This window comes from Leuciscus leuciscus, assembly GCF_965113295.1.
Source record: "Leuciscus leuciscus genome assembly, chromosome: 16".
Classification (NCBI taxonomy): Eukaryota; Metazoa; Chordata; class Actinopteri; order Cypriniformes; family Leuciscidae; genus Leuciscus; species Leuciscus leuciscus.
In genome coordinates this window covers 34407790-34426029 of record NC_138740.1, presented here as the reverse complement: position 1 = coordinate 34426029, position 18240 = coordinate 34407790, and the positions used below count along the sequence as shown (strand labels likewise).

Below are 18240 nucleotides of genomic sequence, written 5' to 3'. Positions count from 1 at the left end.
AATACAGCAAAATTACATGTTGGTCAATAGTATGTTATAAGTAGCTGAAATAAACACAAATGTCAGGGCATGTCAAAACATCTCAAGGACCACCAAAACACGTCAGACCTCCAAGGGGTTAAATGCCCATAACTCAATTAAAGAAAAGCAAATTAAAAACTAAACAAAAGATCCGACTGTTAGCCTACTGTACAGTACTGTTATTTCTTTATGGTATTTTAGTCTGTATCATCTCAAAAGTGGTGTTATTATCAGAAATTAGCTCTATATTTCCAGCACTGTTAAAGTACCAATTCTTCAATTCAGTTCATAGAGAAGCTGAATGAATATTGATGAGGGTTAATTGCTATAATCAGACAATTGAATGTGGGCAAATGAGAGACAACGTCATAGTTTGCAAATCAGAGATATGAAGATTTAACTAAAACTACACGTGTTGCTAAAATTTGTGTCCTTATGTCCACCCTCTCATCACTGGGCATCACAGGAACTTCACTCCACTGGTTTGAGTCCTATCTCACAGGTAGGTCCTTCAAGGTCGCATGGAGAGGTGAGGTATCCAGAGCACATCAGCTGACCACAGGTGTTCCCCAGGGTTCAGTTCTTGGTCCCCTCCTCTTCTCCATCTACACCACATCACTGGGACACATCATACAGGCACACGGTTTTTCCTACCACTGCTATGCTGATGACACGCAGCTCTTCCTCTCCTTTCAACCAGATGATCCCACAGTAGCTGCACGGGTCTCAAGCTGTCTGGCGGACATCTCCACATGGATGAAGGAACATCACCTGCAGCTCAACCTGGCAAAGACTGAGCTTCTCGTCCTCCCTGCCAATCCATGTCTACAGCACGACTTCACCATCCAGCTAGAGTCATCATTAATCAACCCATCAAGATCGGTCAGAAATCTTGGAGTAACGTTTGATGACCAGCTGACCTTCACAGATCACATTTCAAAGACAGCTCGATCATGCAGGTTTGCACTGCACAACATCAGGAAAATCAGGCCTTTCCTAACTGAGCATGCAACACAACTTATCGTCCAGGCCCTGGTCATCTCTAGGCTTGACTACTGCAATGCTCTTCTGGCTGGACTTCCAGCATGTGCAACCAAACCCCTACAGATGATCCAGAATGCTGCAGCTCGGCTTGTCTTCAACGAGCCCAAGAGGGCCCACGTCACTCCTCTGTTCATCTCTCTGCACTGGCTACCTCTCGCTGCTCGCATCAAGTTCAAGGCACTGACGCTTGCTTACAGAACTATCACAGGCTCAGCTCCCTCCTACTTTCACTCACTCCTACGAGTCTACATCCCTACCAGACACCTACGATCGGTCAACGAGCGACGTCTCGTGGTTCCATCACAGAAAGCCACAAAATCACATTCCAGAACATTCTCATTCACAGTTCCATGCTGGTGGAACGCTCTCCCCACCCTCATCCGGAATGCAGAATCCCTGACAACATTCAAAAGACAGCTGAAAACCAATCTCTTCCGTGAGCACTTAACCTTATAGAAAAAAAAATAAAATAATTTCCTTTCCCTTTGAAACATCACTTATCAGGCTTATGCTACTCTGAATAATACCTGAACTTCGTATTTTGAGCACTTCTTGCGTTGTTGTTGCTTTTGCCTCTTTATGATGACTCGCTGAATTTTGTCCTAATTTGTAAGTCGCTTTGGACAAAGGCGTCTGCTAAATGACTAAATGTAAATGTAAAATTCTGCCAACATTCTTCAAAATTACAGAATTTTCCTTTTTGGGTGAACTGTCCCTTTAATGAGTTTTTATTAATATGGAAATATGAACATATATATATATATATTTTTAATGAAATTATTTGAAAACGGAGCCAAGAAGTCGGGCACTTTCTGCTTCCCGAAGTGACACTCGCTCTGAGAGGCAAAACAGTTCTGCTGTGGCTGCTGTGACTATTGCAACAAGAATTTCACTTGGGCCAATTGAAAAATGTAGATGTTATCGGTCACTTGAAATTTTTGATTTGGGAGGGTTAGAAATGTTTTACAGTGTGTAAAAAATACAATATTAACTTCTTATTTATTGAACTGTTGTATAAAATCAATATCACATTTGCACTCGAGACAAAACAGCACGAGTGTGATACTCATTGCTTTTGTGATATTGCTTTTTGTCCATGAAAAATTTTGTTCATGATTTAAGCCACTCAAAAAGTACAAGTCTTGTTCCTTTATTCTTGTAACAAATTCTACATACAATGCAAGTATAATAAATGATATTAATTATAGTGCATTACCTCTTCACAGCCAGACTAACAAAATGTATTTGTACAGAGTATACACTATATTTACTCTCAAACATAAAGAAAATAAGCATTTCCATCTTAAAGTTAAGCATTTTGACCTCCCCCAATTTCCATCAATCCTCAACATGCCTCTATGTAATTTTAACTAATTTCTCTGTCAGATGATGTCGATATGTTGGAAGAAATTCCATCTTTTGATTTATCAGAATATCAAACTATTTACTTGAATGTGACTGATCTAAATATTAACTTTGCTTATTTAGTAAACATCGGGCAACACTTTTTCTTATGAGACTGTAGATTAGATAATTGGGTGAAACTCTTCTCACATGTAGAGCACTGGTTTGGCTTCTCTCCAGTATGAACTCTCTCATGATCTTTCAGGTGTCCTGACTGAGAGAAACTCTTTTCACAGTGTGAGCACTTGTACGGTTTCTCTCCAGTATGAACTCTCTCATGAGTTTTCATGTTTCCTGACTGGGTGAAACTCTTTCCACAGTGTGAACACTTGTACGGTTTCTCTCCAGTATGAATTCTCTGGTGTTTTTTTAATTTGCTGGAGATGATGAAGGTCTTTCCACAATCAGAGCACATATAAGGACTCACACCATGAATACGCTCATGAACTTTTAAAGATGCAAGTTTTGAAAAACCCTTTCCACATAAAGGACAAAAGTGAGGCTTCACATCTGCATGAATTGTAAGGTGTCTTCTAAAGTTTGATTTCAGAACAAATGTTTTATCACACTGATCACAGCTGAATGATTTCACTCCAGAGTGATAATGCATATGGTCTGTGAGATTACTTTTTCGAGTGAAACTCTTTCCACACTGAGAGCATGTGAACGGTTTTTCTCCAGTGTGAATTCTCATGTGCACATTTAATCCTCTTTCCTCAACGAAACTCTTTCCACACTGAGTGCATGTATGAGGCTTCTCTCCAGTGTGAATTCTCATGTGTCTCTTAAGCTCTGATTTATATCTGCAACTCTTTCCACAATCAGAGCAGGTGAAAGATCCGTTTACTCCAGTTTTTCTAGCTTGTTTTTGTGTAAAATTCTTTCTTTTCCCATCTTCATTAGTGAAACGATGAGGTTTTTGCTGTTTGTCTTCATTCGCTTCCACCCGGTCTAAAATCAACATATTAAATTCACATAATTGAATAAAAGAAGGACAAATGAGAAACAAAAAGATATATGGTTCAGTCTAAAAAAACTCAGCAAAAAAAGAAATGTCCCATTTTCAGGATACTGTATTTCAAAGATAATTTTATAAAAGCTCTTCAGATCTTTATTGGACAGTTTAAACAATGTTTTTCATGCTTGTTCAATGAACCTTTAAGGTTATAATTATTGCACATGCACCATGGAACAGTCCTTAAGACACAAATCCTCAGTTTTGCAGAAAAGGTTTAAGCTAGTCTCAGACTAAAATACAGGTTTGAGCTGTTTTAAGTGAAATCAACTTGCACTGACATATCTTAAAATATGTCACTGCCGTTGTTTTGTCTCACGACTTAAATGTCTTAATTGAACTAAGGCTTATTCTTGGCTTAATCTAAGCCCCGTCTGTGAAACCAGGCTTAACACTTCACCGGTGGAAGAAAATTAATGCCACATTAACATTAAAGAGACCTTTCTACTGACTCTGAAAAACACCAGTAGAAAGATCCTCAAGGTCTCTGATCACCTGTGTGAACATGCCATAGTCCTGCTTCAGGAGGCATGAGGACTGTAGATGTGAACAGAGCAATAAACAGCTGTGTCTGTAATGTAAGACACCAAAGACAGCGCTACAGGGAGACAGGACGATCAGCGGATCATTTGTTCTAATGCCAAACTACATGTAACTACATTGTGAACCCTCAGATCTGTTTAGGAACATGCAAGTGGCTTGGTGGAAAAGTGAAGTAACAATATTTACACACAATAAGAAATTTGCTGGTAAAAGGTTGTTAAAAAGTTAGAGGACGTTTCTTTTGTGCTGAGTTTGGAATCTAGTTTTAGATGTATTGTTCTACACCAACCTGTTTGCTCCTCTGTATCTTCATCTTTTATTCTGCAGGGTTCTTCCTCGAACTTCATCTTTACAATAGGATGTCAGTAGTTTCTCCTGGAGTAATTCCTCCTGCTTGCTTCTTCTTCTGTGGGAAGATGGGAATATTTCCCAGCATTTAAACTCGCATAGACGGCTGTGGGAGCGGCTTCACTGACTGAAGGTGTTAATTGTGGATTGTGAATTGCTCACTTAGCAAATGATCATCACACTTAAAATCCATCTCAATTATCCAGGTGCAAATGGTTGCTCAAATAGTCGTTTAGAGACAATCAGTACTCATCTTGCTGGATCTGTCTGCTGTTTTTTACACAGTTAACCACCGAAACCTCCTGTGAACCCTCATGATGAAAGGTATCTCAGGAACTACACTCCAATGGTCCAAGTCTTGCCTCTCAGTAGGTCCTTCAGGGTGAAGTGTCTAAATCGCAACATCTAGATACCGGGGTGCCTCAGGGCTCAGTGCTTGGACCACTTCTCTTTTTCATCTACATGTTATCGCTAGGATCTGTCATTGGGAAACAAATTTGGGATTTACTATCATCTGTATGCGAATGATCGTCAAATTTGTTTACCACTGAAGCATGGGCATAAATGTGCCATTCAATCCCTCCACGAATGTTTGACTGAGGTTAAGTGCTGGTTGGCAAATAACTTTCTCCAATTAAATGAGGATAAGACAGAGATTATTTTATTTGATAATAAGGGGTGTGCAGAGGATGTTTATGGGATTGTTTCCTGGGAAGAATCTGTCTAGCGTGAGAAATCTTGGTGTCGTTTTTTAACTCCAAGCTTAAATTTGAAAGGCAAATCAATGCTGTTGTTAAGAATATTTTTTTCCATCTTAGATCAATATCTAAATTGAAGTCTATCCTCTCGTTTGAAGAAATGGAGAAGGTTGTTCGTGCCTTTGTGTAATCCTGTTTGCATGATTGTCCTAGGGAAAGCAAGAACTGATAAGAATGTGAAATGTGTACCTTGAAATGCAATGTTAGTCGCTTTTTGGATTCATAGTCTCATAGTAGATCTCGCATAGTTGATTGGGCCTTCTCTGTTGCAGCTCCTAGGCTCTGGAATGACCTTCCTCTGTCTGTTAAATCTTCAACCACATTGGGTGTATTTTATGCGTTTAAAACGTATTTGTTTGCTGTAGCATTTGAAAATGCTTTGTAAGCAGTGTATGTAATCTGTTTGCATTGTTTTTATGTTTTTGTTTTTATCTTATCTTTTTCTGTACAGTACTTTGGTTCCACTTGTGGTGTTGAAAGTAGAGTTGAGTTGAGTTTGACATGACCAGTAATGGATACCCTGACAGCAATAAAGTGTCGGCCCAGATCCGACTTCCATCTGGAACGTGTTGAATCCACATCTACCAGATGTGGCCCGGTTCTAGGCCGACACTTTGTTGCTGTCTGGGTAATAACCCAACCCTTATAATCTAACCCCAATAATAATCGCTTCAGTCAAGAAAAAGCATGAAATGACTATTCATAGTTGATTGACAAGGCAACATTTCAAATTTTCAATTAGTTTAAGTTTTTCAACTAGAATTTATATTTTATTTTATTTCATATTTATTTCGATTAGCATAGATGTTTTTAATAGTTTTTGTTAACTAATAACCCTGCCTGAAGGGCAATAACATCCACAGAACTGCTATAATCTGTCAATTATCCAGCTGTTTCAAGCCATTAATATTAACAAATATTCACGAATTATTTAATGCCGGTCTGGGAGACAATTTCAGGCCGAGAGTTTCACACTTATCCAGGTCACTGCATAAACCTACAGCCGTTGCAAACATAATTTAGCCTACATTACTTTTAAGAATATTGACAATAATGTTGGGAATGTGATAACAATGTGCCTCTCTTGAGGGTAAATTGTCTCCACATTCTTTTTATCAGTTTTATTTAGATATATGACATAGCATTAATGTTACTTGAAAAGAGTTTTTAGTCCTATAAAAGCAAGGTTTTGTGAACATTAGCGGAACTGAATGTGCCAGAATAAACATGAAACCCACGGGTTAGCTGTCGTCATCAGAGCTTGAGCAGCATGCCTTGGAGAAACTGTGACTTCTACTATCAATGCTCTATTCCTTGGAGCGGGAATCTTTCTCACTGGAACGGACTCAGGAACATTTCTCACTGGAAAAGATTTTGAAGTGGACTCAGGAGTGCTGGGAGTGGGGCTGGAATCCTCCTTTGGGCTGCTGTTGGTGGCTCAATTGTATTGTATTTTGTACAAACAATTTGGTTAAAAAATAAAAAAAGAATAAAATTGAACTAATCAGGATTTAAGCTGATTCTGTGTCGTCTCGATCCTCTGAATAACTTGCATGGGCTTTTCTGAATGTAGTAATGAAAACAGTTTGGCAGCACCACAGATGTTCCTCTAGATGGTTCCACTAGATGGTATATAAATATATACTGGGCGGATACATTATGAACCCATCTCCCAAACCATGTTTTTGTTGCTAGGGTGTAAACGAGTACCTGCGTGACTCGTCATAGACATAAACAGAGAGAAGTGGCTCTGGCTACAATGTTCTTCTGCAAGACACATTAGCTATGTTTTGTTTATTTGCTACATAGCGTACCTTTAACTGATTAAGTGCACTGTGTTTATCAGACTGAGGACTGTGATGTTTATTTTTATTGGGAGAAATCAAACAACTTGTACTGAGCTGCTCGGACAGAACTGGAGTTTTTAAGTTAAATATCTCTTAATAACTCTCACATATTTTAATAATAACACGTGTACATTAGTATCTAACTTTAAAATGAATTCACAAATAAAATTAAATAAACAACATCATTAAAATGCAACAGTTGAACGAGTCCGGAAGGTAGCCTATACAATTGCAATATTATTATTATTATTATTATAATAGTGATATTATTATACAATTCCCTATATTTTAAGTTTGAATCATTACCAACATCAAACATATTTGGGGAGATAAATTCGTGTTTGTATAATCTCAAACAAGATAACAGATTTTATCTTGGTTGTCGTGTATCTTTAAGATTAAACTAGATAGTTGGATTGGTTTCCGCCAGTAGAGGCGCTCGAGCAACCGAAGCAATGACACACATCCGAGTCTAGAAGAAGAAGAGAAGTGAGCGAGGGAAGGGAACATAAACATGAGAAGTGGAACACAGCCGTTCATTCTGCTTTAAATCTGCTGTTTTCAGACTGTGAGTACATTCATTTATCATTTATTAGGAGAAATCTAAATTCAAACGACTAAACGAGTCAGTTCATTTAGTGAATCACTCAGAAATGAATCGAAATGAACCGACTGATGTTGTTCATACGCTCGTGAAACGTAAACTCGTTACTGACTGTTTTTTTCACATTACAATTTGTGAAGATTATGAGTTGTGCTTTCATTTTATGTAATGAAACCTGGTAAACAGAGTTTTTAATGCATGTAAATCATATATAATGTAAGAGCAACATACAAGTCAGCTATAAGAATTTTTCTTAACAGTTGTTTGATCAAAACACTTAAAGCTGGATAATTGAGAGTGATTGTAAGTGTGATGATCATCTGCTAAATGAGCAACAACGACCACAATTCACTCCTTGTGAAGCTCCCACAGCCGTTCATGAGAGTTTAAATGCTGGGGAATATTCCCATCTTAAATACAAAAATACAAAACTGGTATGCACATCCGACATCCCAAACACCCAGATTGGGCTCAGGTGCAGGACATCAAAATAACATAAACAAAAAAGAAAAGTGAAGTCTGCACACTGCATGCTACTCAAGATAAATGTATTAAAAGCACAACGTTTCGACCATCAGGTCTTCATCAGTGTGCGGACTTCACTTTTCTTTTTTTGAATATTCCCATCTTCCCATAGGAGAAGAAGAAGCAGGCAGGAGGAATTACTCCAGGAGAAACTACGGACATACTATTGTAAAGATGGAGATTAAGGAAGAACCCTGCAGAATAAAAGATGAAGATACAGAGGAACAAATAGGTTGGTGTTTTCCTTCATTCTCTTTAATGACTGATGAGGAACATGTAATTCTGAGTGGCTCAATAGCACACTGTGCGATATAATCAGCATTTATTTATTTATTTGTTGCTATATAAATAAATGTTACAATGTGGTCAGCATGCACAAAAAACGAGGACATATTCAGTAACCAAAACTAAACAACGTTGAAACAGTAAGTGAAGTAAACTGAAGAGAATGTCAAAATAAGGGTCCACACAACAGAACATAAACCTGACAATATGCTTGTTAGCTATTTTTATATGTATAACAGTTGGCTCCTATCCTCGAATCTGACTGGAAAAGAGACCGCTGATATTTCACCAGTATCATCGTCTTCGTCTCTTTGCATAGACAGGCTGTCACTCAGCGTGCAGTTACATTAAGACACTAGGTGGCGGCAAGGGACTGTCTTTGAGTGAGTTATTAAACCGTTCATTCCATGAACACGTTCAAAAATGTTGATTAATTAAAGGTGCACTGTGTAATTTTTAGTGGCATGTAGTGGTGAGGTTGCGAGTTGCCTTTAAAAGATAGATGTAATAAAACAAGGTGTCAATTATTTTAACTTGAGCTCCACTTTTCAAGGTTCAGCTGAACAGCAATGGGTAACGCTGAAGCTGGTGCTTCACTTAAAGACCAATGGCATTGATTCAATGCATTGACCAGCGCTGCCGCTGACACCATTCATGGGAAATCCCCATAAAATATTAAAAGAATGGTACGACAAATATTTTGCTTTCCTTGGACACGGCAACCTTTTCACTTGACCTCAAAGACAGACGCATGTAATCGCACATGCTCTCATTCACTGTCTGTTTAGTCATGTTAGGTGCAAATCCGCACCAAGCCTTTGTACAAATCACCATTATAAACACAGTCTTGTTATCATTATTAACTTATTTAACATTCAATACACATGCACAAAGTTCAAAACAAGAAGGTTATAGTCTTATGAAAAAAGAAAACATGCGAATATCGCGGTTGCTGCGGTTACTTGCGTTCCTCTGCTGTTAGTTTGATAGTATTGCGGTTATCGTGACAACCCTAGACTCAGTTGTAAACTAGATTTCTTTTTGTTTCTCGTGTGTTGATTTTAGACCTGATGGAAGTGAATGAAGACAAACGTCATCGGTTCAAAAAACCTCATCATTTCACCAATAAAGATGGAAACACAGTCATTTCACAGACTTTCAACTGCTCTGTGTGTGGAAAGAGGTTTAAACATAAATCAGACCTTAAGAGACACTTGAGATTTCACACCGGAGAAAGGCCTTATACATGCATTCAGTGTGGAAAGAGTTTTGTTGAGAGAGGAGGCCTAAATGTGCACATGAGAATTCACACCGGAGAAAAACCGTTCACATGCTCTCAGTGTGGAAAGAGTTACAGATTCAAAAGTCTTCTCAACAATCATCTGCGCTCTCACACTGGAGTGAAGCCGTTCAGCTGTGATCAGTGTGATAAAGCATTTGTTTTGGCATCAGGCTTAAGAAAACACCTTAAAGCTCATGCTGGTGTGAAGCCTCACGTTTGTTCTTTTTGTGGAAAGAGTTTTACACTACTGGAAAATTTACAAGTGCACCAGAGTATTCATACTGGTGTGAGACCTCATATATGCCTTGACTGTGAGAAGACCTTCTCTACATCCAGTGCCTTAAAAAGACACCAGAGAGTTCATACTGGAGAGAAACCGTACAAGTGCTCACACTGTGGAAAGAGATTCTCTCAGTCAGGACACCTGAAAGCTCACGAGAGAGTTCATACTAAGGAGAAGCCGCACCAGTGCTCTTCATGTGAGAAGAGTTACACCCAAACATCTCATTTACGAACTCATGAGAAAAAGTATTGCCTGAAGTTGTCAAAATGAGAAATGTTTCACATTTAGTTCCATCATTTTCAAGTACATAATGTGATATTCAGATAAAGCAAAAGCTGTTATTCATTTTACAAAGTGATTTCATCAATAGTGAAGTTTGATAAGGGGAACCTTTTTGGAAGGTCAAAGTAATAGTTTAGAAAATGAATGTGTTGCTGTGAAATGCAACAATTAATGAAGAAATGTGTTCTGTTTATTCTGAGATTATCACATTCATTGTGCAAATGAGCATTTGTGAAATAATGGAAACATTGGTCCGTTAAATCATTATCCATATCACTAACAACTTGTTTTGTTTTTTTAGTCTAGTGGATTAGAGGTGATGCACTGAAAATATATTTTAAAAACTTAATTGCACTGAAATCAATGTGATTATTGTTCGAGTCTAACATCCAGCCACGCAAGAAAAGCCACTGTGTGAATAATATGCTGATGTGATTTGCTGCTCAATAAAAATGTCTGATTATTATCATTGTTTAAAACCATTTTTTTTTCAAGATTCTTTGATGAGAGATCAAGAGATTTATCTGAAATAGAAAACTTTTGTAACACATAAATGTCTTTACTGTCCCTTTTGATTAATTTAATGCATCCTTGCTGACTAAAACTAGGCTATTAATTTAATTTCTTTAAAATGATTTCTGACCCAAAACTTCAATGTATAATGTTACAAAAGCTTTCTATTTCAGATAAATCCTATTATTTTGAATGATGGTTTGTGTGTAATATTACTTTTTTTTTTTATGATATCAAAATACTTAAATAGGTTAAGCAAAACAAAAGTGTTTATGTCTGAGATCCTTTTATACACATACTAAACTGCAGACACTGAAATAACATGCACTATATGGTACTGTACAAATATTTTGTGTGTCCCTTATTTCCCTATAAAGAACCATGATTGCCCCGTATTTTCCTTTTCTGAAATTGGCCACCCTACCGGTACACATTGTGCAATTTTGGCCTGTCCCAGACGAAAGATGACCAATCGTGGCGATTTCTGTGGTCCTGGCTCCTAAACGCTAGTCATACAGTGAGAGAGGTTTAAATTTGGTTTTATTGACCAGCGCTGTCGATTTAGGTCTATTTAGGCTTGTTAGGAGCAAATCTGCACCAAGCCTTTGTACAAATCACCATCATAAACAGTTTTGTTATCATTATTAACTTATTTAACATTCATTCAGGATTGCACCTGATGAAGACCTGATGGTCGAAACGTTGTGCTTTTAATACATTTATCTTGAGTAGCATGCAGTGTGCGGACTTCACTTTTCTTTTTTTTGAATATTCCCATCTTCCCATAGGAGAAGAAGAAGCAGGCAGGAGGAATTACTCCAGGAGAAACTACGGACATACTATTGTAAAGATGGAGATTAAGGAAGAACCCTGTAGAATCAAAGATGAAGATACAGAGGAACAAATAGGTTGGTGTTTTCCTTCATTCTCTTTAATGACTGATGAGGAACATGTAATTCTGAGTGGCTCAATAGCACACTGTGTGGTATAATCACCATTTATTTATTTATTTGTTGCTATATAAATAAATGTTACAATGTGGTCAGCATGCACAAAAACGAGGACATATTCAGTAACCAAAACTAAACAACGTTGAAACAGTAAGTGAAGTAAACTGAAGAGAATGTCAAAATAAGGGTCCACACAACAGAACATAAACCTGACAATATGCTTGTTAGCTATTTTTATATGTATAACAGTTGGCTCCTATCCTCGAATCTGACTGGAAAAGAGACCGCTGATATTTCACCAGTATCATCGTCTTCGTCTCTTTGCATAGACAGGCTGTCACTCAGCGTGCAGTTACATTAAGACACTAGGTGGCGGCAAGGGACTGTCTTTGAGTGAGTTATTAAACCGTTCAAAAATGTTGATTAATTAAAGGTGCACTGTGTAATTTTTAGCGGTATCTAGTGGTGAGGTTGCGAGTTGCAACTAGCGGAAGTTACGGTGGGCGACAGGAAGTGATGTCGTCGTCTGAGACAGCAGAGAGTAGCCAGTTAAGCAATGAGGTTTCTTTACAATGATAAATTAAGACATTTGGGTTACTTAATTATTCAGTAAAATGATACGTTATTGCGAATACTATTGTTACTTGTTTATCATCGCTTCTTTGCACGAAAAACAACATAGTGACGAAATGCGTTTGTCAGTTTAGGGCTCCTCTAGAAACATGTCAGCGCATTTCAATGTAAGGGGATCCGCGGTGTGTGTAGACCGAAATGGCTCATTCTAAGGTAATAAAAACATAACGGTTCATTAAGTAAGGTCTTTGTACACCACTGAAAACATGGTTATGTATATGATATTGCATTTCTGTCAACAGATCCTCCTATGTATTACACAAAGCACTTTTAGAAGATAGATGTAATGAAACAAGGTGTTAATTATTTTAACTTTGAGCTCCACTTTTCAAGGTTCAGCTGACCAGCAATGGGTAACGCTGAAGCTGGTGCTTCACTTAAAGACCAATGGCATTGATTCAATGCATTGACCAGCGCTGCCGCTGACACCATTCATGGGAAATCCCCATCAAATATTAAAAGAATGGTACGACAAATATTTTGCTTTCCTTGGACACGGCAACCTTTTCACTTGACCTCAAAGACAGACGCATGTAATCGCACATGCTCTCATTCACTGTCTGTTTAGTCATGTTAGGTGCAAATCCGCACCAAGCCTTTGTACAAATCACCATCATAATCACAGTCTTGTTATCATTATTAACTTATTTAACATTCAGTACACATGCACAAAGTTCAAAACAAGAAGGTTATAGTCTTATGAAAAAAGAAAACATGCGAATATCGCGGTTGCTGCGGTTACTTGCGTTCCTCTGCTGTTAGTTTGATAGTATTGCGGTTATCGTGACAACCCTAGACTCAGTTGTAAACTAGATTTCTTTTTGTTTCTCGTGTGTTGATTTTAGACCTGATGGACGTGAATGAAGACAAACGTCATCGGTTCAAAAAACCTCATCATTTCACCAATAAAGATGGAAACACAGTCATTTCACAGACTTTCAACTGCTCTGTGTGTGGAAAGAGGTTAAAATATAAATCAGACCTTAAGAGACACTTGAGATTTCACACCGGAGAAAGGCCTTATACATGCATTCAGTGTGGAAAGAGTTTTGTTGAGAGAGGAAGCCTAAATGTGCACATGAGAATTCACACCGGAGAAAAACCGTTCACATGCTCTCAGTGTGGAAAGAGTTACAGATTCAAAAGTCTTCTCAACAATCATCTGCGCTCTCACACTGGAGTGAAGCCGTTCAGCTGTGATCAGTGTGATAAAGCATTTGTTTTGGCATCAGGCTTAAGAAAACACCTTACAGTTCATGCTGGTGTGAAGCCTCACTTTTGTTCGTTTTGTGGAAAGAGTTTTACACGACTGGAAAATTTACAAGTGCACCAGAGTATTCATACTTGTGTGAGACCTCATATATGCCTTGACTGTGAGAAGACCTTCTCTACATCCAGTGCCTTAAAAAGACACCAGAGAGTTCATACTGGAGAGAAACCGTACAAGTGCTCACACTGTGGAAAGAGATTCTCTCAGTCAGGACACCTGAAAGCTCACGAGAGAGTTCATGCTAGAGAGAAGCCGCACCAGTGCTCTTCATGTGAGAAGAGTTACACCCAAACATCTCATTTACAAACTCATGAGAAAAAGTATTGCCTGAAGTTGTCAAAATGAGAAATGTTTCACATTTGGTTCCATCATTTACAAGTACATAATGTGATATTCAGTTCACAAATAAGCTGTTATTCATTCTACAAAGTGATTTCATCAATAGTGAAGTTTGATCGTTTGACAAGGGGAACCTTTTTGGAAGGTCAAAGTAATAGTTTAGAAAATTAATGTGTTGCTGTGAAATGCAACAATTAATGAAGAAATGTGTTCTGTTTATTTTGAGGAGATTATCACATTCATTGTGCAAATGAGCATTTGTGAAATAATGGAAACATTGGTCCGTTAAATCATCATCCATATCACTAACAACTTTTCTTTCTTTTTTTTAGTCTAGTGGTTTAGAGGTGATGCACTGAAAATATATTTAAAAAACTTAATTGCACTGAAATCAATGTGATTATTGTTCGAGTCTAACATCCAGCCACGCAAGAAAAGCCACTGTGTGAATAATATGCTGATGTGATTTGCTGCTCAATAAAAATGTCTGATTATTAACATTGTTTAAAACCATTTTTTTTCAGGATTCTTTGATGAGAGATCAAGAGATTTATCTGAAATGGAAAGGTTTTGTAACACATAAATGTCTTTACTGTCCCTTTTGATTAATTTAATGCATCTTTGCTGAATAAAACTAGGCTATTACTTTAATTTCTTTAAAATTCTTTCTGACCCCAAACTTTTGAACTATAGTGTATAATGTTACAAAAGCTTTCTATTTCAGATAAATCCTATTATTTTGAGTGATGGTTTGTGTGTAATATTACTTTTTTTGTATGATATCAAAATACTTAAATAGGTTAAGCGAAACAAAAGTGTTTATGTCTGAGATCTTTATACACATACTAAACTGCAGACACTGAAATAACATACACTATATGGTACTGTACAAATATTTTGTGTGTCCCTTATTTCCCTATAAAGAACCATGATTGCCCCGTATTTTCCTTTTCTGAAATTGGCCACCCTACCGGTACACATTGTGCAATTTTGGCCTGTCCCAGACGAAAGATGACCAATCGTGGCGATTTCTGTGGTCCTGGCTCCTAAACGCTAGTCCTACGTCATATATTTATGTAAATGACAAATGGTCTACGAATAATAAGGCCATACATAAGCACTGTTCACCGGACCTCGAGTCCTTTTCTATTAAATGCCGTCCTTTTTTTATGCCTAGAGAGTTAACAGTAGTGATAATTACGGCTGTATATATACCTCCCGATGCTAATGTTAGCACTGCTCTCTCGCTGCTGTCAAACAGCATAAATAAACAACAGGAGTCTCACCCTGACGGAGTACACATTATCGCGGGTGATTTTAATCAAGCAAATCTGAAGTCCATTTTGCCTAAATTTTATCAGCACGTAAAATGTCCTACTAGAGGGGTAAACACATTAGACCATGTTTATACAAACATTAAACATGCATATAAGACCACACAGCTTCCACACTTAGGACACTCGGACCACCTCTCTCTGCTCCTCATTCCTGCATATAAACCTCTTATAAGAAGCACAACCCCACTCATAAAGACGATCACTATCTGGCCAGAAGATGCACTTCATAAGCTAATAGATTGTTTTTCACACACTGATTGGAGTGTCTTTGAAGATCACGACTTGCAAGTTTATACAGAGGCTGTACTATCGTACATCAAGTACTGCACGGAGAATGTCACAGTGGAAAAACGTATCCGAGTACTCCCCAATCAGAAGCCCTGGATGACCAGTCAAGTCAAATCACTGCTCAAAAATCGCAATAAAGCCTTCAAATCAGGAAATAAAGCACTATACAGCACGGCCAGAGCTGACCTGAAGAGAGGGATAAGGAAAGCCAAAGTTGACTACAGGAGGAAAATAGAAAGCCATCTCTCAAATAACAACCCGCGGCAGGTATGGCAGGGCATTCAGCAGATCACCAACTTCAGGGGACAGACCAGCATAGCTGTGGACTCAAGCATTGCACTGGTGGAAGAGCTAAATACCTTTTTTGCACGCTTTGAGACCCCACCCCAACAGTCTGCAGTTACATTACCTCAGTTTCAACCAGCTCCAAGATTCCAACCGCTGACTGTGCAGGTACAGGAAGTGAAAGAGATGCTCAGCAGGGTGAACCCCAGGAAAGCAGCAGGACCAGACGGTGTACTTGGGAAGGTACTCAAGGCCTGTGCTGACCAGCTCTCACAGGTGTTCACAAGCATCTTCAACCTCTCCCTGACACAGGCTACTATTCCAGCCTGCCTAAAGTCGACTACTATCATCCCGGTACCCAAAAAATCAAATATAACCAGCCTCAATGACTACCGCCCAGTGGCACTTACACCTATCGTCACCAAATGCCTGGAACGGTTGGTCTTGGGTCACATTAAAGGTTGCCTCCCTCCCTCATTCGATCCCCATCAATTTGCTTACAAGACAAATAGGTCAACTGAAGATGCCATAGCCATCACCCTACACACAGCGCTGAGCCACCTGGAGCACAGAGGGAGCTATGTTAGGTTGCTCTTTATTGATTATAGCTCGGCCTTTAACACTATCATCCCCGATATCCTGGTCAGCAAACTGACTGATCTAGGACTTCACCCACTCACCTGCTCCTGGATTAAAGACTTTCTTACAAACAGACCACAGTCAGTAAAACTTGGACACAACCTCTCCGCCACTAGATCTCTGAGCACGGGCTCGCCACAAGGGTGTGTGTTGAGCCCACTACTCTATACCCTCTACACCGCCGACTGTAGACCCGTCCAGTCCAGTAATACCATACTGAAGTTTGCGGATGACACAACGGTGGTGGGGTTGATCTCTGAGTGTGATGAGTCAGCCTACAGGGATGAGGTTCGGAAAGTGTCCAAGTGGTGTCTGGCAAACAACTTGATTCTCAACACCTCAAAAACAAAAGAAATCATTCTGGACTTCAGGAGACACCGGGCAGACCTGAGCCCTCTCTGCATTAACGGAGATTGCGTAGAGAGGGTCTACGCTTTCACCTTTTTGGGCACCATAATATCTGCCGACCTCTCATGGTCAGGAAACACTACTGCTGTCTTTAAAAAAGCACAGCAACGTCTGCACTTCCTGAGAGTGCTCAGGAGGAACAACGTCGGGAAGGAGCTGCTAATGACCTTCTACCGCTCCACCGTCGAGAGCATCTTAACTTACTGCATTACGGTGTGGTTTTCCCACTGCACAGAGGCAGAACGGAAGAAGCTCCAGAGAGTGGTAAACACTGCAGAGAGAATCATTGGCTGCACCCTTCCCTCTTTAAAGGACATTTACTTATCCCGTTGCCTCAACAGAGCAAAGGCCATCACTAAGGACTGCTTCCATCCAGCCTACCCCATGTTTGACCTGCTGCCCTCAGGCAGGCGTTACAGGTCTATCAGGACTAGAACAAACAGACTCAGAAACAGCTTTTTTCCACAAGCCATCACCATACTGAACACACACGGTCACTGACTGTTTCCCCCCACATGTACACACACACATATTTTTCACAATATACGGTATATGTGCAATAACATTACATATATTTTTTTTCATTTAAATTGTTCTATTTTATCTTTGTGTGCTCTTACTATTTATAATTTTGTCTGGAAAATTTTAGATTATGTGTGTACTAGGTGAAATTGCTGCTAAAATTTCGTTGTTCATTTAATGAGCAATGACAATAAAAAAACTAAAAAAAAAAAAAAAAAAAAAAAATACAGTGAGAGAGGTTTAAATTTGGTTTTATTGACCAGCGCTGCCGATTTAGGTCTATTTAGGCTTGTTAGGAGCAAATCTGCACCAAGCCTTTGTACAAATCACCATCATAAACACAGTTTTGTTATCATTATTAACTTATTTAACATTCAATACACATGCACAAAGTTCAAAACAAGAAGGTTATAGTCTTATGAAAAAAGAAAACGTGAATATCGCGGTTGCTGCGGTTACTTGCATTTTTGGCCCTTTACTATTGACTGATACACAGAACAGTAATTCAGCTGAAAAATCCTACAGGTTACAAATAATAATAATAATAATAAATAATAATAGGTTAATTAGCATTAGTAAAGGTTAATTAATTATACCTATTTAGGTTTTGCTAATTTTTCAGATTTAACTATTTATTTATTTATTTTACAGACAAGAGAATGATTTCATCAAACCAAAAATAAGCAAAGTGAAACAATCATACGTTATATCATAACATTGAGCATGAAATAAAACAAAATGCAAGAAAAATGTGTCACACATAAATTCAGTTCAGTTCAATTGTTGTGTAATGCAATTCAAGTTTGATCTGGGGG

The 18240-nt window shown here is 38.5% G+C and overlaps 2 protein-coding genes and 2 long non-coding RNA genes across 5 annotated transcripts in view; 2 read left to right on the top strand and 2 right to left on the bottom strand.

Annotated features, from left to right (window-relative positions):
• LOC309478232 overlaps nt 1–18240 on the bottom strand; it is a 156937-nt gene that overhangs the window by 63617 nt on the left and 75080 nt on the right. The window lies entirely within an intron of this gene.
• Nucleotides 1–18240, bottom strand: part of LOC309478228 — an 80318-nt gene that overhangs the window by 22458 nt on the left and 39620 nt on the right. The gene's annotated exons all lie outside the window — the stretch shown is intronic.
• LOC309478109 (uncharacterized protein) overlaps nt 1–18240 on the top strand; it is a 127241-nt gene that overhangs the window by 81032 nt on the left and 27969 nt on the right. The window lies entirely within an intron of this gene.
• Nucleotides 7467–14444, top strand: LOC309478169 (uncharacterized protein). The gene is made up of 4 exons (XM_082141763.1): nt 7467–7552; nt 8241–8341; nt 11543–11662; nt 13183–14444. The coding sequence occupies exons 2-4, from the start codon at nt 8284–8286 to the stop codon at nt 13950–13952; spliced, it is 948 nt and encodes a 315-aa protein (XP_081997889.1). The 5' UTR covers nt 7467–7552; nt 8241–8283; the 3' UTR covers nt 13953–14444.

Excerpts from the sequence above, each read along its gene's own strand:
- LOC309478169 (XM_082141763.1), top strand. The coding sequence starts at position 8,284 with ATGGAGATTAAGGAAGAACCCTGCAGAATAAAAGATGAAGATACAGAG. Across the intron at positions 8,342-11,542 it reads AGATACAGAGGAACAAATAG|GAGAAGAAGAAGCAGGCAGG; the intron begins GTTGGTGTTTTC and ends ATCTTCCCATAG. Across the intron at positions 11,663-13,182 it reads AGATACAGAGGAACAAATAG|ACCTGATGGACGTGAATGAA; the intron begins GTTGGTGTTTTC and ends TGTTGATTTTAG.